The sequence below is a fragment of the Plasmodium vinckei genome (assembly GCF_900681995.1).
Source record: "Plasmodium vinckei vinckei genome assembly, chromosome: PVVCY_10".
Lineage (NCBI taxonomy): Eukaryota > Apicomplexa > Aconoidasida > Haemosporida > Plasmodiidae > Plasmodium > Plasmodium vinckei.
Genome location: NC_051302.1, coordinates 627,556 through 650,708, shown reverse-complemented (window position 1 = coordinate 650,708; position 23,153 = coordinate 627,556). Strand labels below are relative to the sequence as shown.

At 21.5% G+C, this 23,153-nt stretch overlaps 4 protein-coding genes across 4 annotated transcripts; 1 reads left to right on the top strand and 3 right to left on the bottom strand.

Annotated features, from left to right (window-relative positions):
* Positions 1-231: 231 nt before the first annotated feature.
* On the bottom strand, positions 232-4,950 carry PVVCY_1001620 (DNA topoisomerase 2, putative; the record flags this gene model as incomplete). Its single annotated transcript, XM_008625614.1, has 4 exons — positions 232-270; positions 368-436; positions 529-647; positions 819-4,950. 4 exons carry the CDS (start codon positions 4,948-4,950, stop codon positions 232-234), a joined length of 4,359 nt encoding a protein of 1,452 aa, XP_008623836.1.
* A 3,402-nt stretch (positions 4,951-8,352) lies between these two features.
* On the top strand, positions 8,353-8,913 carry PVVCY_1001610 (signal peptidase complex subunit SPC1, putative; the record flags this gene model as incomplete). Its single annotated transcript, XM_008625613.1, has 3 exons — positions 8,353-8,409; positions 8,588-8,734; positions 8,830-8,913. The coding sequence occupies 3 exons, from the start codon at positions 8,353-8,355 to the stop codon at positions 8,911-8,913; spliced, it is 288 nt and encodes a 95-aa protein (XP_008623835.1).
* A 112-nt stretch (positions 8,914-9,025) lies between these two features.
* On the bottom strand, positions 9,026-14,327 carry PVVCY_1001600 (conserved Plasmodium protein, unknown function; the record flags this gene model as incomplete). The annotated part of the gene is made up of 3 exons (XM_037634439.1): positions 9,026-9,266; positions 9,395-12,386; positions 12,488-14,327. The coding sequence occupies 3 exons, from the start codon at positions 14,325-14,327 to the stop codon at positions 9,026-9,028; spliced, it is 5,073 nt and encodes a 1,690-aa protein (XP_037490536.1).
* A 1,341-nt stretch (positions 14,328-15,668) lies between these two features.
* On the bottom strand, positions 15,669-22,556 carry PVVCY_1001590 (conserved Plasmodium protein, unknown function; the record flags this gene model as incomplete). The annotated part of the gene is made up of 1 exon (XM_008625611.1): positions 15,669-22,556. The coding sequence occupies one exon, from the start codon at positions 22,554-22,556 to the stop codon at positions 15,669-15,671; it is 6,888 nt and encodes a 2,295-aa protein (XP_008623833.1).
* Positions 22,557-23,153: the final 597 nt, after the last annotated feature.

The window sequence follows — 23,153 nt, the reverse complement described above, 5'->3', positions numbered from 1 at the left end:
TCACGAAGATAAATAAAATAATAAATTCATAATATTAACATAAATAATAAAAACGGTTCATGACACACATATATATCAACAAAAAAAATGAAATATATGAAAAAAATAAAGACTGTTTTTTTATATAAAAATTGCCATTTCCTAATTTTAAATAATATTTTTATATCTAGACATTTTGTCATTATCCATTATGAACTTCTTTATGTGATTATTAATTTGTTTTTACGATTTTTAAATGTTGTAGGAACTATCGCTAGCATTTGATGAATCCTATAAAAATATCGAAAAAAAATATAATAATAATATGCCATAAATAATGAAACAAAATGCATACTTATAATATTTTCTGATTAATTTAAAAACTTACATTTTTACTAGAGTCCTCATCTCCGGAATCGAAATCATCCTTTGATTTCGAAGTATCTAATAGTGTGTTCTGCGATTGGAAGAGTAAAAATAATTAAAATTATTAATATGATCAAAAAAAAAAAAATAAAAACATAATAAATATAATTTTTAAAAAATTACCCTCTTCCTTTTGGGTGTGTTTCTACTTCGAGGTGTTTCCTTAGCAGCACCATCTCCTTTCTCCATATTTTTCATCTTAATTGTTTCGGCTAATGTCAATCTAGGTTTTTTTTTTTTCTCTGAAAATGGGAAAAAAAAAAAAAAATATAAATATAAATGGTGATGCTGTAATGAGGAACACATACATATATAACACTCTCTCCATCAATGCATTCATAATAACTCTAATGTTTGCATAACGGTACTATTGTAAAACTATAATAAATATGCATAAAATAAATATAAAGTACCAAGCTCTAATAGCTTATTTTTGATGCCTGAAAACTCATTAATATTAACGGAATTCATTTCACCATGAGCTGGTGTTTGATCAATTCCATTGTTACTACTACCGTGATTAGCTATTGGAGTATTAGAATCAGTAAGATTCGATGTATTTACTAATTCATTAATTAGAGGTGTATTATCTCCAACTTTTGAATAAGATAAATTACTATCATCTATTTCGTTGGAATTAATTAATAAAGGACTTTGCGTATTATTATCATCTACACTAATGCCTGAATCTAATTTTCTCATTTTTTTTCTAACACTAGTATTAGTTTTTTTACTTGGTGTTTTTTTACTATTTTTTTTAATATTTAATGAATTAATCATAAACTCACTACTATCAGATGTATCACCTTCAGATTCATCATCGGATGTTAATTTTTTCTTCTTTTTCTTTTTTTTAAATCCACCTAATGTTTTCTTTGCAACTTTAAATTTGTTACTTTCTTCTCTATTAGCTAATTCAACATTTCTTTGGAATTCTATAGCTTCTTCAACTTTTTCGATATCTTTTAACCACATAGTTTCAACAGTAATACTTTTTAAAATTTCAAGTTCTTGTTCTTTTTCTTTCAATTGGGCTAATAATTCTTCAACCTTTTCTAATGTTAAACTAAAGATAGGCATATTTAATAAATAATTATAATCTTTTACAGTTACACCAGCAATAATTTCTTCATTGTCTTCAGGATTATCAGCTGCTTCTAATAATTCCTGTTCAAATATTTCCTCTTTTTTAACTTTATGAATATCTTTATATGGATCATATCCTTTTCTATATAATTCTTCGACAAGTATTTTTTTTTTCTTTTTATTAACAACTAATTCTCCATTAATTATAGCTAATATAAATTTGGTTTTATTTGATATAATTCTTTTTTCTTTTTCTAATTTGCCTATTAAATAGCTTTTTCTTTCATTATATGCATTTAATCTATGGAAACAGAAATCTTTTAGTATATCTAATTCAGATGCATATCTTTGTAATTTTAAATTAGAATCAAATAATGTCATATTTGTAGTAGTTAATGTACTTTTTAATTTAAAAACTTTTTCTAATCCTTCTTCTTCTGCTTTTTTTAATTTTACTGGATCCATTTTAATAGTAAAACAAACATCTTCATGTGAACTATTATCTATATAATCTAAAATTAATTGATTTTTTTCATCTGTTAATAGTTCTTCTAAAAATTCTTTATAATCTTGTGTCCATCTTTTTATTGGCAATTCTGTAATTTCTAATGTTTCATCATCTATTTTATTAATAATACCTATTGTTTCATATCCTGATTTTCCATTTGATTCGATTCTTCCTTTAAAATCTTTATACCATGGTACCATAGGTACTAATGGTTCTTTATCTATATATTTTTTTATATTATTAATTATATCTTTATAATTATAGTTTGGAATAAATGATGAATAACCAGTTCCTATACCTTCACACCCATTTACTAGAATTGTAGGAATAACTGGCATATAATATTGTGGTTCTATTTTTTGTCCTTCTTCATTTAAATATTTTAAAATTGGATCATCAAATTCATTAAATATACTTCTAGTAGATGATGCAAGTTTTGTAAATATATACCTAGCCGCAGATGCATCTTTACCACCTTCTTTTCTACTACCAAATTGTCCACATGGTTCTAAAAAATTTATATTGTTTGACCCAACAAATGTTTGAGCCATATTTATAATAGTTTGTTGTAGTGATGATTCACCATGATGGTATGCACTATGTTCTGCAATATAACCTACAAGTTGTGCAACTTTACATTCGTTTCGTAAATTTCTTTTAAAACAACCATATAAAACTTTTCTTTGTCCAGGTTTCCATCCATCCATAATATTGGGTATACTTCTTTCTGTATCATATCTAGAATAATATATTAATTCTTTATTTACAAAATCATAATATGATAAATCTTTTTCTTTATGATCAACATATGAGCCTAATATAAAATTTTGTAGCCATAATTTACGATCTTCAATTCTTTTTTTACTAAAAGCCATATCTATTGAATCACCATCTCTATCTCCTGTCCATAGAAAAACTATTTTATGACTTTGAATATCTGAAAAATATTGTTTAAATTCTTTATCAGTTGATGTACCCAGACCTTTGTAGTATTTTATTTTCCATCCTAATAAATTAGTACTTTCTTTCCATTGCTCATATTCTGCGATTGTAAAAAACGACAACTCTTGATTACCTTTTTGAACTTTAACTATAGGAGTAACAAATTCGCAAAGAAACCCTTTATGTTTTAAAAGGCTAGGCCAAAATTTATGTATCATATTAATTAATAATCCCTTAATATGGGAACCATCATAATCTTGATCTGTCATAATCATTAAAGAGCCATATCTAAGTCCTTTAATATCTTGTTTATTTTTATCAGTAATATCTAATCCCATAATTTTAAATATATTTTGAATTTCTTTATTATCCATTAATTGTTTAAATGATGCATCTCTTACATTAAGAAGTTTACCCTTTAATGGAAATACACCATATCTATCTCTACCTACAATTGATAATCCAGCTAAACAAGATGTTTTAGCACTATCTCCTTCTGTTAATATTAAAGTACATTCTTGACTATATTTACTTCCTGCATCATTAGCATCTTCTAATTTAGGTATACCTATAATTCTTTCTCTTGCTTTTGAAGAACCTGCTTTCATTTTTTTTCGAAGTTCAACTTGTGCTTTGGCTTGGGCCCATAATAATATATTACTAAGTATAGAACTTTTTAAGACATTATTTATTGTTTTATCTGTTAAAATACATTTACTTCCAAATTTAGCTTGTTTAGTAGTTAATGTTTCTTTAGTTTGTGAATCAAATGTTGGGTTAACTATAAGACAATTAACAAATACCCATAAATGGTTTCTTATATGGCCAGACTTTATTTCCATACCTCCTTTATTTTTTGCATTAGCCTTTTTACTAAGAGAGTTTAGCAATTGATCAACAATATAACTTACATGGGTACCACCTTTAGTAGTACAAATACTATTAACAAAAGAAACTTGTTGAAATTGTGATCCATCTGTTTTAGAAATAACTATTTCCCATCTATGTTGTTTTTCATGAATTTTTACAATTTCTTCTTCATATTTATTATTGTTAAAATTTGAATTTCCATTTTCTTCGTTGGTTTTAGATGGAGTAGCATCAGCTGTAACTCCTCCATTGTCTTGAGAAACACTAACATCTAAATTATCAATAGTTTTATTAACACTTGCATCTGTATTACCATTTAATGCATTTTTAGAAACACTTGGATTGTTGGCAGGGTGGCTATTATCTCTTAAATATAAATCAACATAACTTTTAAAATCTTTAACAGGCAATCTTGAACCATTTAAATATACTCTAACATTACATGTACCTGCTAAATCATAAACTCTTTTATGTAATAAACATTCTATATCATCATCAAGTTCGGTCATACCAAATTTATCTAAATCTGGTTTGAAAGTTACTTTTACATAATCTTTTCCATTATAATTTTTTATATGAGGTTCAGAAAACTTTGACATATTTTGAGACCATGTCATTTTAAATTCTCTTTTTCGTGAATTATCACCACATTGAACAGTAAATTCTTTACTAAAAATGTTTGTTAGTTTAGCTCCGAAACCATTACGACCACCCGTTATTCTGTCTTCAGCATCATCATAATTATCGGATGTTAATAATTCACCAAAAATCATATGAGGTACATATATATTCATTTCTTTATGTATTTCTACTGGTATACCTTCTCCATCATTATATACACTTATTTTTTTTTGTTCTTTATTTATTTCGATTTTTATACAAGTCATAGGGTTTTCACTTTTTTCTTTTTCTCGAGCTTTTACATCAGCTGCGTTAACAATAATTTCATCAAATATTTTATATAACCCTGGTACATAAGTTATATTTTTCTGAACCATACGATTTTTTTCCTTATTCCATACCCATAATAATTGGGTATGCATTTCAACACTACCTATATAGGTATCAGGTCTCAGCAAGATATGCTCGATTTGAGACTTTTTCTGATACCGCTCTTCAATTGTTTTATTTTTCGACATGATTTAAATATAAAAATAAATCGTTAAATTAAATGGTAGCTGCTCAAACTATATTTTTATTTGGGCATATGAAATCATCAAACATGTAGCACTTTTAGTCATATATCAGTTATATGCATTTTTAAATTTCTTATAAATATTCTTTTAAAGATTATATATTAGTATGTATTAAAAGAGTGTAATATATAACGAAATATTTAGAAAAACAATTTATATATGAAAATTATATAATACTCACAAAAAATGCATAAAATGTAGCCATATAAATAAAATATGTTATTAAAGATTGCTGTATTTTTGAATTTACATAATAATGAATAACGCAAGTATAGTCATGTAAATTTTAAAACAGTTTAAAGCGTTATATTAAAAATGGTTGAGTAAAAACGAACAGATGAAATAAAATAGGTATGATAATATTGTATGTATGTATATAATGCGAGGCATAAAACAACCAATAATTATTTGACTAAAAAAAATTCATATAAATAAGTCAAACAATATTTAATTGTCTTTTGGTTTAATTAAAAGTGCCAATGTCACAAAAAATATGTATTATAAATGTAGACACTGGGGGAGGTGATTAAATATTCATAGTGCAAAAGAGAAATGCTGCACATATATATAATGCATAAATATGTATAAATATGTATACCCGCTTTTATATATATATATAAGAAATTAGCGCAGTATATTTTCTAAAAATGCATGTATACAATAAATGGTTGAGTAAATTGGGATGGCAATTTTTATATTCGAAAGTGAGGTAAAACAATTAATTGCATTACTAAACAAAATGAATAATATATATACGTAATAATATGCAATAATATAACATAAAATGGTACGGTATAAAATAATATAAAATAAACAAAATCACTCTATAATATATGGAATCGCATGTTTTCTTTCATATTTTGGGTTCGAGATAATTTTGTTACGTTTTTCTTATAAATAAGTATCTATGTATTATCATATATATAATAAAAATGAAAGTTTCTATTATATATAATGTTTAAAAATGAAGATACACATTCATAGTATTTATATGTGCATATACAACGAATACATACTGAGTATATTTACATATATAGTTTCGATTTAATATAATGATTTTATATATTCAACTTTGTGCATATTTATAAAAAAACAATAAAAATATAAAAAATACAAATCATAAAATAAAGAAAAATAAAATATTATGAATTATTTTTCTTAAATATATATATATTACTATAAAATACTATTAATAATAAATAAAAAACGATAAATAAAAAATAGATAATAAAATACGATAGCATTAATTATTAAAGGGGCATTTTATAAAATTTAAAGTAAAATGCTATATTGCGCATTTAAAAAAAAATATTCAAAAAATATTTTTTTATGATATACTACTTATGAAAAAAAAAAAAAAAATACGTACTTTTTTATTATAATGCGCAAATAAACTTAAAAATATTTGATTTTATATATAATAAAAATAAATAAATTCATGAAAAAATGCAAAAAAATATTTTAAAAAAAATCATCTATAAATATGTTTAGTCAAAATAGAAAGTAATAGCAGATGATGATATAGAACGAAAACTGCAAAAAAAAAGAGAAAAAAATAAATGCTTTCAAAAAAAAAAGAATTGAAAAAAACATCAAATAAAAATAAGTATTATAAATTTGTATAAATATAAAATATATATAAAAATCCTAAAATGTTATATAAAAATTTTATATGCTTAAATTATAAAAAGATAACATAAAATTTTTTATTTAGTTATTTCTAAAGAGATATCATATTTATAATAATGGATGGACTTTCATATTAAAAGTATTTCAAAAATAAAACACACGAAATAAAGCATATGAAATAAAATGCTTTTTTTTATTTTAATTATATATGTTTTATTTTTAATGTAAAAAATGGGCATAATTGCAGTAAAGTTTTAGTTAAATAATAAAGACAAATTTTTATTATTATATGTTAATATATTAAATTAATTATTTGTCTATTTTTTTTTTTCTTCTTTTCATTATCATTATAGAGGATACACATATAAATGAGAAAATGCTTTCAGCATATGCAAATTCATATATTTTTTTTTATGCTAATAATTTATATTACTAAAGTTTTTGATTATAAGATGGTAATACAATAAAATAATAGTTTAATATCATTCCTTGTTTAAATAAATAATTTGTTAATGATTAGAAAGTATGTCAAATTATTACAAAAATTTCATTTCTCTGTCTGTTTTACTTTAATAAAATTAACCTATAAATTATGTTTCTATTTTTTTTTACGAAATTTAAATAAGCCATTTCTATTATTTTCCCCTTCTTTTTTTCTTATACATATCATGAAACAATCATAATATTCTTCTATGCTATCAATTTAATGTATTTAAAAAATATTTTATAAATATAAGAAAACAAAATATTAAAATAAAGACAAATCCTTATACTATCAAAGGTATTTCATATATTGTAGAGAATGCTTAGACTGCTTAAAGCCAAATTAATAAAAAAGTAAAACAACCAAACAAGAAAATAAACGGGATAAGCATTATCAAAATGGGAACAAAATAATTATGTATTTATTTAAATCCTCTAAATATTTGTCATTATATTTTTTATAAGTACTATATAAATTCTTTTAAATAAATAAATATATTTAAAAAAACTATTTTTAAGTTATCCATTTTATAAAATGCTAATTTCTATAACTATGACTCATATATACTGTGTGTGGTTTGTGCCATAAAATGGAATTAAAAGTATATATACTTGTTACAGTAAAATATGTTATTTCATATATGAAGGGGTTTAGATTATTCTATATAAATATGGCGATAGGAAAATTTTAAAAATTTAAGATAAAAAAATAAACAATTTTAAAATGAAAAAATATTTATAAATCTTTTGAAATTTCCATATTTAAAAAATAATAGGGAATTAATTTTTTTGAACTGTAGTAGGCATTAATTGTGACCGCTCTGCTTTGCGCTATTTATTTTTTTGGGCTTTCCTAAAATATTTAAAGCCATACAAAAGGGTATAAAAAATGTATATAATAAAAAAATTATTATTTTAAAAGTATAGCAAAAAAGGAATAACCTGAAAAATTAAGAAAAAGTTTATAATACTCCATTTAAGAGTTCTGCTAATAATATATAAATATATTATACATAATTAATAAATTACTAAAATGCTAACAAAACTAGATATCATAATCAGTAACTATCGGTGAACGGATTTTATTAAATTTTTTTAATGAAAAGGATATTTTTTGATACTTTTGTATATATGCTTAAAATTGTTAGGGAATAAAATTGATACAAGAAATAAAAGAACTATTATATTATTTTTGTTCTTTTGTAACTTTTATTATTTATATATATATCTACAATGGGATTTATTGGATGTATCGTAAATACTTTCGTGTGTCTAGCGAGAAATCAAATGGTAAGATAAAAAATTAAGAATGTTTACAAAGTTTTTAAATATAAAAAATAAAAGAAAAAAAAATCAAGCTCAAAAACAGCTACATAATTGCAAATCCAAAATGAATTGAAAACAAAAAAGAAAAAAATATATATATTTACAATAAATATGTATCGCGTTTCTTTGGGAATATTTGCAGGATTTCCGTGGCCAAAAGCTAGCATTTTTAATTAAGAATATAATATTTACAATTTCTATGATCGCTTCAATTGGTATAAGTTATCATAAACAAGACTTGGCCTTAGGCACTTACATTATTTTAGCTGGATCTGCCTTATCAACCATAGTAAAAATTTTAAAAATAATCACACAACTGTACATTCTCACATTAAACCCTAATATGTTTGTTTATTTTTTTTTTTTCACTTTCCCTTTTCTTAGCTGGTAGTCCCAACATGGCCGATATACAACAGACATCCAATTAAATGGGAGGAATCTCCATCGTTAAAACATAAAAAGAAATAATTCATACAATATGTAAATGTATAATTATCTTATATTTTTTTTTTAAAAGTTATAGAGTATGTTAATAATTATTTATATTTTTTTTTTGAAAAGTTATAGAGTATGTTAATAATTATTTATATTTATATTTTTTATATTTTTGAAACTCATTAATAAAGTCTAAAATAATATTATTTATTTTTTTATTAAAATTATTAGACAAAATATTATATAATATTAAATTAAGTTCATTTAAATGAGCTTCCACATGTTTTTTAATCTCATCATATTTCTGGGCCTTCAATTTAATTAATCCATCATAAATATCGTTAATATTGTATAAATTAAATTGAATGTCAATCCGTATATTGTGCCTATAAAAAAGATAAGAGATATATGTATATAATCACTAAAAATATGAATGAAAAACATGGCACTGGGTCATACTAGGTACTATTATTTTGTAAGCATGTATAATTGTATGAGATTCTTTTGTTTTTACCTCGACTGAAATATCGTTAACAGCTCCTTATATATATAAATGTCTGAGACTATTTGTTTTAAAAAGTTGTCTTTAATTTCAAGTGAGTTCAAATAATTATCCAAATAATCAGTCTCCTTTTTAGAAAAACAAATATAAAAAACAATAATTATCAATTCAGGTTTGAGATCAAACTGATATGCATTATTAATATACTGTGTTATTATATAATACCACATTGTATTTTTAATATATGGATTTATATAATTTTTTAATATATTTATTAAATTATTTTGTTTAAGAAAATTAAATATATTATAAAATTGGTCTATAATATTTTTATGATTATATGTATTTCCTAATATACGATTTAATTTGTTTAATTCAGTCATATAAATATTTTTATTTCCACTATTTTTTTTTTTATTAAGAGTATTTAAATTTTTCATAAATTTTATTCGTAATATATATTTTTTTTTTTTACACACATTAGATAGTGAAATATTTTCTTTTTTTAAAACACCATCATTATAAAGTATATTATTTTTATCAATAGTAGAATATTGTATTGGGTGTGTTACTTCATCATTTGGTTGGCTCATTTTTCCTTCTTCTCCCTTTTCTATAATATTTTTTTGTTTATGAAAATATTGCATATATAATTTAAGCTTAATTTTTTTCATTTTTTCAAAATATAAAAGTAAATTATTCTTCATTTGATAAAGCTGTTCATCATAAGAGTTATGAAGTAGACTATCAATATCGATAGATGATATAGTTTTTTTTTTTTCCTTTATATTATTTTCTTGTTTATTATATGTATATATTATGTTTACTTTGACATTATTTATTATTTTTTTCTTTTGTCTTATTGTTAAGCATTGTTTAAGTTGAGTCTTTGTCTTTATTTCTGGCATACTAAATTGGAATACATTTTCATTTATAAATATTTCATATGTTTCTACATTTCTTTTTTCAAATAAATAATTATAGTAATTAATATTTTTAGACATGTTTTTTATACTATCATATTCTTTTTTATCATATATGATGTAATTAAAAAATGAAGCATTGCAAATTATAATTTCATTTTGGTCATTAAAGCAGATATAGGTATTTTTATTATGACCCCAATAATCATTATTACAAGTTGTAGAATTATTTCCCCTTTTTTTTACAAAATTATAATGATCTATTATTATACACTTGTCATTATTAATCGTTATAAACACTTTGTTTTTGAAATGTTTTTTCTTCATATTATTTATTTCCTTTTCTAAGTGCTTGTATTTTTCTTCATATAAATTTTTCAATTTTTTTTCAATTTTTTTTTTTAATTTTTGATAATTAAGGTACATGTTATAATACATAGTAAGATAATCATTGTCAAAATATTTTTTTATTTTTTCAATATACGTATTATATATATTTAATTTATTGTCTTTATCATATTTTATATATTTTTTTTCATATTTTTCTCTTTGTATTAAATAAAAGTTAAAAAAGCGGTTCTTAAGGGAGTCTGAAGTTAAATCGAGTTGTTCTCCTTTTATAAAAAATAAATATAAAACATCAAAATAATTTAAATTATATGACACATTATTATAAATATCCATATAACTATTAATTAATATTGTCTCATTCAATTTTTTATGTTTGTAAATTTTGTAAATATTATACGAATTTTTTATTAAGTTATGAAAAATGGTGTTATCATATTGTGGAAATCCTTCTTCACCAATATTATTATCAAAAGAATTGAAAAATAATTTTTCTCTTTTTTTTCCATTTGAATTTAATATATTCCATTTTTCTAGTCTATTTATATCATCTACAGAAGTCTCAAGAATTTTGTCTTTTACTATGTCCTTAATTTTGTTTAATTTAATCGACATCCCCTTACATATATTATCATAGTATAAATTAAAATAAAAATCAGTAATTATAACTTTATTAAATTTTGATAAATTTAAATAGCTATTATTATTTATATTTAAAATTATTGGTATGTCTTCATATTTTTTAGGGATTAAAAAGTAGTTTGTTGAGTTTTTAGAAAAATTTTGTAAGTCATTATTTGATAATGTATATTTAGGAAATATTTTATTAAAATTTAAAAACATAAAATATTTTATAAAATGTAACCTATACATATCATCAGATATAATAGTATAGTTACTATCTATATTACTTTTATTTTCAATCATATTTTTTTCTTTTTCATAATTTGTAGGGAAGACAAAAACTTGTTCATGTAGTTTATTTATTTTGTTAATTAAATTGTTATACTGATTTAATTTATTTTTATTATATATTTGAAAATCTTCTACAAATATACTACTTACAGATATATTATATGATGATATATCAACACACGATAAGACAATTTTAACAATATTATTTTTTATTAATTCAATGAGAAAATTTTGCTCTATATCATTTAAATGTGTGTCTATAAGGAAAATACCTTTATATAAATATTTTATAAACATTAAGTAGTTTTCATTTTTTGTGTCTATTATTGTTTCATTATATTTTTTTAATATATCTTTTAATTTATTACACATATCTTTATTAATTAATTTGAAAGTAGTATATAAGCTTTTGGTAAATAACCCAAATTCAACCTTATTAAAAATGTAATATATACAAGGATATATTTCTACTATCTTATTTATTATGTTATCTTCATTATGTTGGTCATATTGAATATTTATGTTGTTTGTTTGACAATCATTCTTAATATTTTTTTCAAGTGTGGTATGTAAATTTTGTTTAACACTATGAGGAGTATGTAGATAATAAAATTGTTTATTTGTATAGCCATTTTTATTATTGTAACCCCTTGATGTTTCTAATATTTCCGAGTTGTTTTGAACGATGTTAATATTTTTGGATAATATTTTTGCCTTGTCATTTGGTTGAATATTTTCTTTTTTTTCAATATAGGATGGATTGATAATTTTTTTTTTCAAAAATATAGATCCTTTTTTTTTATTATTAATAATAAAGTCTAAATAATCTGAAATATTAAAATTGTATGTGTGTCCTTCTTTTTTTTTTTTTTTTTGACAAATTTTTTGGCTATATTTATATTTCTTTTTATATCGCTACTTTTTTTTTTTAATTTATTCAAATTATATAAATTATGGTCTTTCAAATATTTTATTATTTTTTTTTTTCTGTAATTATTAAATATAGACAAAATGTTTTCTGTATTTTTTTGCATAACATTGTTTTTCTTTCGATTTGTTATACAACTTAAAATAAATGACTCAAAGTTTGTTTCATAATTTGGTAGATCATGATTATGTCTGAAAGTGTTTGACATGTACTCATCGTTAAAATTTTTATCGTCAAGTTTTAAAACATATTTTTTGTGCAATAAAAATGTATTTTTTTCTTTAGCAAAATTTATGATAATACAAGTATTATGCACATTAGCTATCCAAAATTGAAATAACTTCAAATTAAAATTATCATTGCATAAAAAATTAAAGCTTATTTTATTTTGTTTTTCATTTAAGTTTAGTAACGAAAATATATTTTCATATATATTTTTTTCCATCACATTATTTTCATAATTATATTTCAAGCTAAAATTATTAAAAAAAAATTTACATTTATAATATACCCTTTTAATCGCATTCTCTTTACATATTTCATTGCTCTCGTTCACTTTTATGCCAATAAGGCTTGAAAAGAGATGACGTAAATTTACAAAATTGTTGTTACTATCCAAATTATTGTAAGAGATAGCCTTATTTTGGCTAAATAAAAAGCATAGTTTTAAAAATTCATTATATGACAATAAAATAATGGAAAATTTATTATCATTGTGTATATACCTTTTATAATTAAAAAAACTAACTACGTCTTCTCCATATATGTTTTTCAAATGTTCATAAAACTCTTCTACATTAACATCATCATCATTATCATATAAATATACAAACACATTATTTGTATGGCTATTTATTTCTCGATCATTTTCGTTTAAGTCGTAAAATAAGTTTTCTTTTTGATATATATCTTTTATATAAACTGAATAAAAATATTGAAGATGAAAAAATAATTTTTTTTCAATATCATTGTCGTATTTAAAAAATATATTATTATTTAAAAAATCGTCTTTATTATATTTATTATTAGACAAGCAATTTAGTATATTGTCTATGTATGATTTAACGGATATAATATTTATAGGTTTACCCCATATATTTAATGTGACATTATTTTTTTTTTCACAATTATATTTATTTAATTTGTAAAATAAACAAGTTATGTTTGTTACTAGTTTGATTAATTCATCCTTTTTAGGATAATTATATATGATATTATTTTTTAAAACATTAGCTAGTACACATTTAATATTGCTATTGCATGTTGGTGTTTCCGAATTGCTTTGCTCATTCTCTTTCTCAATGGCATTTGATGAAATATGACCATAGGCGCATTTTAATACACACAATTTTTGTTTATTCTCTTTGGCACTACTTATTTTATTAAATAAGCTAAATATATAATTGTTATATGTGTTCCATTTATATTTATTTTTTTTATGAAGATAATCTACATGATAATTAAAAGGATTGACTTTGGTTAAAGTGTATACACACTTTTTTTTTTTTAAAAATATATCATTAGTAATAAAAAAAGGGGTTATACTTTTGTATGCGATTGTTATGTTTTCAAATGTGCGAGGGAAAAAATTATTTTTAAGTTTCTTTATTTTTTTAAATCCTTTCCATTTCTTAACTGGGCTTTCTATATTGGTTATAGAATATATTTCCCCACATTTTGAAGCATAATGATTGGTCTTAATATATTTAGTCCTTCCTTTTTGTGCTCGAAAAAGTATAGTACTATTTTCTTTTTTATGATTAAAAAAATTGCAATTAATATTTTGAAACAAAATCAATAAGAGGATTAATATTAATAAATACCATTCCATTTAATTTGCATAAAAAACTGTATTCATATATATATGTATGGATACAATAGCATATTTGAGAAGCCCCACTATCTATGACCATCTACAGCATAGACCTTGGTATATCTGTGTGTGAGTTTTCTTACATTGTGTATAATCGATTTTTGAGTATCAAATTTTTATATGTATAAAGATACTTATATATCATTATATTTGTCTTAGGAAGTAGCCAAATTTAAGAGATAAAGGGTTATATTTACATAAAAAAACAAAACAAAATATGCATTTTCTGTAGTATTACCTAAATAAATATTCACAATAATATTATATTCATGGTATATTTCTTAATTTTTTTATTATTTATGATTTATTTTATACTTTAAAATTGCATTACTCTTGTTCTGGATATTAACACTTTTTCTTCATTTACCATCGTATTTTTATGCAATATATTATTCAACTACATTATATAAATAACTTCACCATGATGCATTTTCAACGGATTGTAGAAATTTAAAGAAAAAAATATATTTATTTTATTATAAAAAAAGGAAAATAATATAACAATAATAAAAATAATTAGTATTACAAAAATTTATTATGCAAATGCTTTCCCCCCTTTTTTCCTGATTTTTTAAATACCACGCATGTATTATATACGTGTAGAAAATAAGTATGCAATGAGGAGAATAATAATTTGAAATATGTAAAAAGTAAGATTTATCTTATTTGAAAAAAAAATAGTAGCTTTAATTCTCTGTATATTTTAATAATAATAAATAAAATATTGAAATATATTTTTATCCAAAAAAAAACAAAAAAATAAAGTCTTAAATTTTATGTATATTTAATAAAATTAGACTATATTGGAGGGCCTATATAATACAATATAGTAAATATTTGCTATATATTTATTGTTGTTTTTATTGAATATAAATATGTTCAAATTTAAAATAAAAAATTTGAAAAAATGTAAGTTATATGAAATAAAAAAAAATGTCATACACGTTTAAAATGTATTTTTGTTAAAATATTAACACAAAAAAAACAGTAATAACAATATCATATATGTATACACATATGATTTTAGTATGCCTTAAAGTTTAAGGACGGTGTAAAAAATACCTTCATAAAATACACATATAAAGGTTAAGAACAATTTTGATTTTTATTGTTTGGTAGTATTTATATTTATTTTAGATAAGCTAAATGCTTTGTTGCATTTGCTGAAAAATATTACACTATTTTTCCTCATTCTGTGTGCATGTATATGTTTTGTATTAATTACATAATTTCATATATCATATAGAATAAGGAAACAAAGTATATTCAAACGTAAAAAAATTGTTTAGCATTGTTTTGTCATAAGATATTAATAATATTCTCGTTAGTACACTTAATAAATATCCCTTTGTAATAAGTGTAAAATTTATAATAAATTTTAAAGAGCTCATAATTAAAAAACGGAAATTTATAATTTTGTATGTTGGCTTGTTTGGACAAGAAAAGAGAAGATTTATAAAAAAATTTATATGAACACATCAGGAAAAAATATGCGTCTTTTATTCTTTTTTTTTGTTGAACTCCGTTAGCAATTCCTATAGCATCTCCATCAGTTTGCCAATAATTTAAAGATTGTTTAAAATAAAAACAAATTAAAAGTAAGAAAAATTGTTTTTTATTTATTTCATCGAAAAAATCATAAGTAATTTTTCCTTCTGTATTTTGAGCTGACTTAAATACTTTTTTTTGTGAATTAACCTGGCTAGCTAATTCGTTATTAATTTTTCTTTTTTTAAGATATTTATTATATGAGTTACTTTTGTTAATATTTTTATCAGACGCATCAGAGTTTGTATATGATGAAATATCTGGAGATTTTTCATGTTTTAAGTTTGAAAAATAATCTGTTATTTTTATTTGATTTTTTATTAACGGTATTGATTTTTTTGCATATTTTTTTTTTGTGAAATTGGAATTTTTTTTTTTTTCAATACTCATTATGTCATCGTCGGACTCTAATTTACAGCTTTCTATATTATCCTCAAAATTGTTGTTATGTGAAGAAATGTCGTTTGTTTTTTTGTGTGTACCTTTATGTATTAACACAGAGGGATTATTATTACTATTACTTCTTCCCGTGCTTATCATTAAAGAACTGTTTGAAAATTTTTTATCTTTATCAGGAATTTTTAGTGAGTTAATGTTTACAAAAGTATCCGAGAATACAAAATTCATTTTGGTGTTACTATTTTCTTTATGCCCTTTATTTTTTGCGAGGGAATTATTTTTTTTTAAATTAGTATAATAGTTGTATTTGTCTATTAAATTATTTTTAATATGATGATCATTTATTATTTCTTCGTCATGATTTAAATGTAGTAATAATATGTGGCCACTCAAATAAAAAATAGTTCCGATTAAATTTTTGTAATATTTAATTTTTTCAAAATTATTGAGAATTTCAACAAGAATGTTAGAAGCGATAAATATGTTCTTCATTCTGAATTCGAAAAGACATAATCTGATTAATGAGTTAATATATATAATAGTTAGATTTTTTGAAAAACTTATATTTGCACATGTGATAATTAAATTTTTAATAAAATAAAAGGTTTTATTATAGGCATTTACTTTAAATTCCATATATAGATCTATTATATTTAATAAATCTAAACATATATGAACATAATTATTTTTTTCTAATATAAAATTATTTCTAATAATATTTTTATTCTGTGCAAAAATAAAACAATTTGATTCTGAAATATCTTCAGGTAAATAATAATATTTTTCGAATTTTTGAGCTTTATAATAATATGGATTTGTATTTCCATAATAATTTATTCTATTCCTATATTGTTGTATATTTATTAATATTTCATTTTTTTTATTTATATATCTATCTATATATATTTCTTTATTTATTTTAAAATAATTTAATATCATACAATAATCATTTTCTACATTATTTTTTTCAGTTGGGTATGTCTCATTTTCATTTTTCGAAGAACAAAAGAAATTGCTATTATCATTTGTATTTACTTTTTTGCTCATACTTTTATTATCTCTATACTTAATAGAAAATATATTGCATTTTTCATCTTTTTTCCAAATGTTCATATCACCATTATTAATTTTTTTATTTGACTTTTTATTATTTATGTATGTTAGGACCTTTTCAAAAAATCCATTTCCAGCACTATTTTTATTTTTTTTATTTTGTTTAAAAAATTCGAAATCATTTTTCTCTAACCCTTTTTCACTTAAAAAATTATCAAAACTGTATGAGATATAATCGGAATTATTATTTCTACAATCTTGTTTGTTACTCATTTTGGTATTTATATTGGGTGTGTGTTTTTTTTTTTTGCTTTTACATTTGTTTGAAATAATTGTATGTGGACCTTCATTTATACTGTTATCTGCATTTGTGTCAACATTTTTATTACTTAAATTGTGATCTTCAATATTTATTGTATCAAAAAAGGTTGTTTTATTATAACTGTTGGCATTTGAAATGTTAGTAAGGTCGTTATATTGTTGAGATGGTGATGTGTGTACCCCCTTAGTTTTTTCCCCTCCCATTTTTGTGTCTAAATTGGTAGTACATTGATTTTTAGAATATGTAAAGGCATTATTATATGAGGTTATTTTAGTTGATTCGAACTTATTTATTATAGCATTAGGCTTATTATGAGATGAATGCATTTTATTTATAATAAAATTAAAAAGGTCATTGATAAAACGTTTTTTATTATTGCCATTTTTGTTGTTATCACTTTGGTTGTTTTGGTTACTCCAATTCAGATACTGATAAATAAATTGCTTATTCTTTGATAAATTAAAAATATAGAAAAATTCTTTATATGTTTTAGAAGCGTCAAGATTTAAAGTGTCTAAAATATTATCAGTAATTGTGTAGTAAGAAAATAAGGTATCATTTGATATGTTTAAAAATATGTATTGATATATTTCTAAATCGTTATAATCTAAATAATTATAAAATTTATATAATATGATTTTTAAAATTTGAATAAAAAATTCTCTTAAATCCATTAAATTAATTTCATATAAAAACATATAGATTAAAGAGAGTAATATTTTAACTTTGATTTGATGATTGCTAGGCCAAACATCATTAAAGTTAAAACTTTTTAAAAATAAATTATAATTTTTTGAAACATTATCTGAAAAATAATTTGAACAAATATATGCTAAAAATAAAAATTCCAAACAAAAAAAATACGAATCCTCATAAAAAGATTTGATTGATCTCATCATTTTAGAATCGTATAAAAGATTTCGAAATTTTTCTTTATCTAAATGTTTTATATGATTTTGTAAATTTCTCCTTTTTAAATTTGTACTAAGATATGATTCTATTTTATTTATTATTTTTTTTATAAAATTATTTAGGTTACATATATTTTCAGTATAATTGTTATCATTGGTTATGCCCTCTTTATTAAATGGATTATGATCAAATATGCTTAGATTTTTATTATTATAATTTAAAAGATAATTATCATTATTATTTAATGTGATTTCTAGTAGATTAAGAATAAAATTAAATCCTTTTGTAATTTTATTTACATATAATTGTTCGTGAATATTTAAAAAATCATAATTGTCTATATCTTCATCGATTAAAAAAGGAAAATTATTATTATTGTCGTTTATATTATCTGTCGTTTTGGCGTTATGTATGGAGGTGTGTCTTGTCCCTAAAGTATTTCCGTCATTTCCACAATGTGTAATATTATTTTTGGGGAATATCATAGTAGTATTCATACTATTGTAAGCATAACTATTTATAGCGTTTTTAAATTCATTGTTATATGTATAATAATTATTATTATCAAAGTGTGCTTTTTCATTTTGTTTTGATATTTCTGTAGAAAATAAAAAAGAATTATTTGCCTCGATCATTTTACTTTTATTCTTTATTTTATTATCATAATCCTCAATTTTAATCCCATACTTTAAATCATTTATATTATTGAATGAGTTCAAACAATAGTCATTATTTTGATATACACTAATAATATCTTTTGCAATATTTTTATTTCCCTTCCCAATATTATTATTATTATCATGATTAATATTTGTGAGTTTAGTAAAGTTGAGAGGATCAAAGGAAAAAATATTTTTTTTTTTGAATTCCATATTGATATTATTTCTTCGATAATTTTGTTTTCCTTTATTAAGTTTGCTATTATTAATATCATCATAATTGTTTTCAACATTTATATATGCAGAAGTAGTGTCATTTGTTTTTCGATTAGATATATTATTAGTATAAGAAAAAAAAAGACAAGAAGAAAAATAATTTTTTAATTCATGATTATTTGAATATCCAGTAACTTTAACATTATCATTCATTATAATATATTTTGTAATAAACTCAATTTTGCTACTTGGAAAAAAAGACAAATGCTTTAATAAAAAGGGATAATTATAAAGCATATGACAAAGGTGTATACTTACAAGAGATAATAATTTGAAAGATGTTGGATTACATAAATATTTCTTTAGCAAAATAAAGCATTTATAAAATGTCATACTTAAAATTTCAAACGATCTTAATATATTATTTTTTTTTAATTCTATTAAATAAATTTTGTATAAAAAAATAATTTCTGATGTTAAAGAAAAAGAAAAATCAAAATCGATTATAACTAGTTTATATGCTTTATTTAATAAGTTACATTCTACATATATATTAAATAAATTATGTTGTAAATTAAAATCTTTCGTTGAAAATTTATATATTGCTACATTTTTATATATATCTGTCTTTTTATTATATATTAGATTTTGTATGGCACTTTTATTATATCTTTGTGATTTATATTTTTTATATAATATTATTTTCTTATTTTTTAAATTTTCTCCTTTTGTTTTTATATACAAATTTTGAGTTAATGTTAAATAATCACTTTTTAAATCATTATAAAGATAATTCAGTCCTTGTATATCATTTAAAAATTTTAAAGTTGGGTCATTTTCGTTTGGCCTTAAATTTGTTCTTTTTCGTCTATTCTTTTTTAAATTATATAAATTTTTTAAGCTTTTAATAAAATTAAATATTTCTATAAATGTATATCTTCTTAAGATGTAAAATATATAAGGTTCTAAAATAGTGTTGATGCAATTTTTTAAATTCGAACAAGGTAATGCATCAAACATGAAGGAAAATATATTACTTTGTTTTGTTAATTGATTTGTTTTAATATATTTATTTAAAAATGTGTATAATCTTTTAAAATATATCCTATGATTTGTTAATAATCTTTTTTCAATTGGACTTTTCATCTTGTTCATGTTGGGTAATAATTCATTCGTTGTAACTCTAGTAGACCCAATTTCAAACCAGTTTGATGATATATTATTTGTTTTATTATAATTATAAAAGCTTAAATTGAAATGGTTGTAATATTTTTTGTTAATATTATAATTTTTTCCTACTACCACAAATTTATATGTATCTTCCTTTTCATGGTGATCAATGGAAATGCTTCCATTTTCGACCTTGTCTATTTGTTGTTCTACTTGTTGACCCTCTTTTAAATTTTCATTTTGATGATTCGTTTTGCAGGTAGGCTTAAATATGCTTGTTCTCTTTTTAAAGTATTTATCATTTAAATTATCTCCTTTTGGACGAAGAACTGTACTTTTTTTTATTCCCTTTTGTAAGGAGGTACATAGATTACTACTGTTACTACTTGTAGCTTTTCCCTTGTGTAATTTGACAAACTTATGATATAGTTTAACATAATAATAATGAAAGAAATTAATTTGAATTAAATAAATAAAGTTAATCATTTGAACGTTTAAAAAAAAGTTATCATAAAATTTCATATTTCTTGTTGAACATATTATATAAAAATAATCAAACAAGTTTTGTAATAATATATAATTATTATCTAATATGATATTTGTAATATTTCCACATTTATTTATTTTTACAAATTCTGCTAAAAATGTATTTTTTTGTTTATCTATTTTACATAAAATATTTTTACTAGGAAATTCTTGATTTGCTATATCATCTTCTGAATTAAAATAAGACGATATTAATAAATTTTTTATACATACAAAAAAAAATATTTTAATCATAAGTTGTTTGTTTATAGTAACATTAAATAAGACATTTAAAAATTTAAACCAAAAAAAATATAAATTTTTATCATTCTCTTTGCATATATAGCTAAATAGTCGTTCTATAGTAATTGAATGAATAAAACTATCATCAAATGTTTTTATATTTATAATACATTTGTTTATCATGTCAAATTTTTTATCTCCATAAACTTTTTTTGTGCATACATGAATGAACTTTTTGTATTTTAAATTCTTTCCCTTGTTTACTAAAATATCGCAAAGACTACAATTCCGATTGATATATCGATGCAAGTAATTGTAATGATGATTGTTTGTTTTTGTTTGTTTTTTTTTTAGATTAGTTTGGTTTGTTGGTGTATTTAATTTCCTAACATTTTGATGGTTGCGTGCTGGAATTGGCTTAAAAAATTTATATATTGGTATTGTTCGGGTTTTATCAGCTTCCTTCAAGATAGTATTATTATTGCAACTATCATTATTAGACCCTTTTGTGTGATAATGAGAGTTTGAAGGAAAAAATTTATTTTGTAATTTTATTTCATCTCCCTTTTTTTTTTCTTGTATATGTGTGTAAAAAGAATACAAATCATGAAAAATATTAAAATCTTTAGTTTTTAAACAAAAATTCGATTTTACAAAATATAATAATTTTTTATTTAATTCTATAATATTTATTTTATTTTTCACTTGAAATTCTTCATTTAATTTACAATCAAATTCATTTGATATATTTTCTGAATAGCTATTTTCATCATGGTTGATATCCTTTTCATATGTCTCTGTTGTTTTGCTATTACTTTTGTTTGTATAACTTTTTTTATTCTTTTTATTAATAAGATTATTATTAATATCATTAGTAGAAGATATTAAACTATTTTCTGTATCTTTGTTAAGATAATTCCATTTTCGAATTTCAGTTTTTTTGATGTGTGACAAATTATTATTCTTACTAATTTTACCCTTATTATTGCTACTATTATTATGGTTGTTTTTTTTTTTTTTAACATCATCTGTATATAGTTTATTCCATGTATAAAGGAAGCATCCAAATATGAAAGCCTCCAATTCGATGTCTACAAAACTTACTTTGCATTTTCTTTTTGTTTTGTTGTAATAACTCATAGGCTCGCTTTTCTCGTATTTTTCATATGCTATATAGTTTTGTAACCCTTTGTTTTTTTTGGGGTTTATATAAAATATTAATTACAATATTTTATATTTTTTATATATTTTCTTCATATAATATGTTACTCCCGACACGCAGTACATATATTATTACCATTTTATTAAATTCATTATACCGTTATATGCTCATACAAGCATATGCAAATATATATGAAGCATATGTGTGTGTGTGTGCTTTATATTAATATGGTATTTATAGCTTAAAATTTTTATGCTTTGTCATTTTTTGCTTTAATATAGTAAACACCAAATATAGCAATATTTTCTTTCACAATTTGTTAAGTGTAAAATGGGGGAAGCAAAAAAGGTAAAAGAAAAGCCGCAAAAAAAATATATATAAATAAACGAGAGGAACTAGTTAAAAATATGATATAATAATATATTCTTAATAATATCGAAATTTCATATAAACACAAACACAAGCAAGTTTGTAAAAAATGCCGATTATATAATAATTACAATGTATATTAAAATAGGGAAATACCAATTTTCAAAAAAAATAAAAAAAAAAAAAAAAAAAACAGCTTAACTACT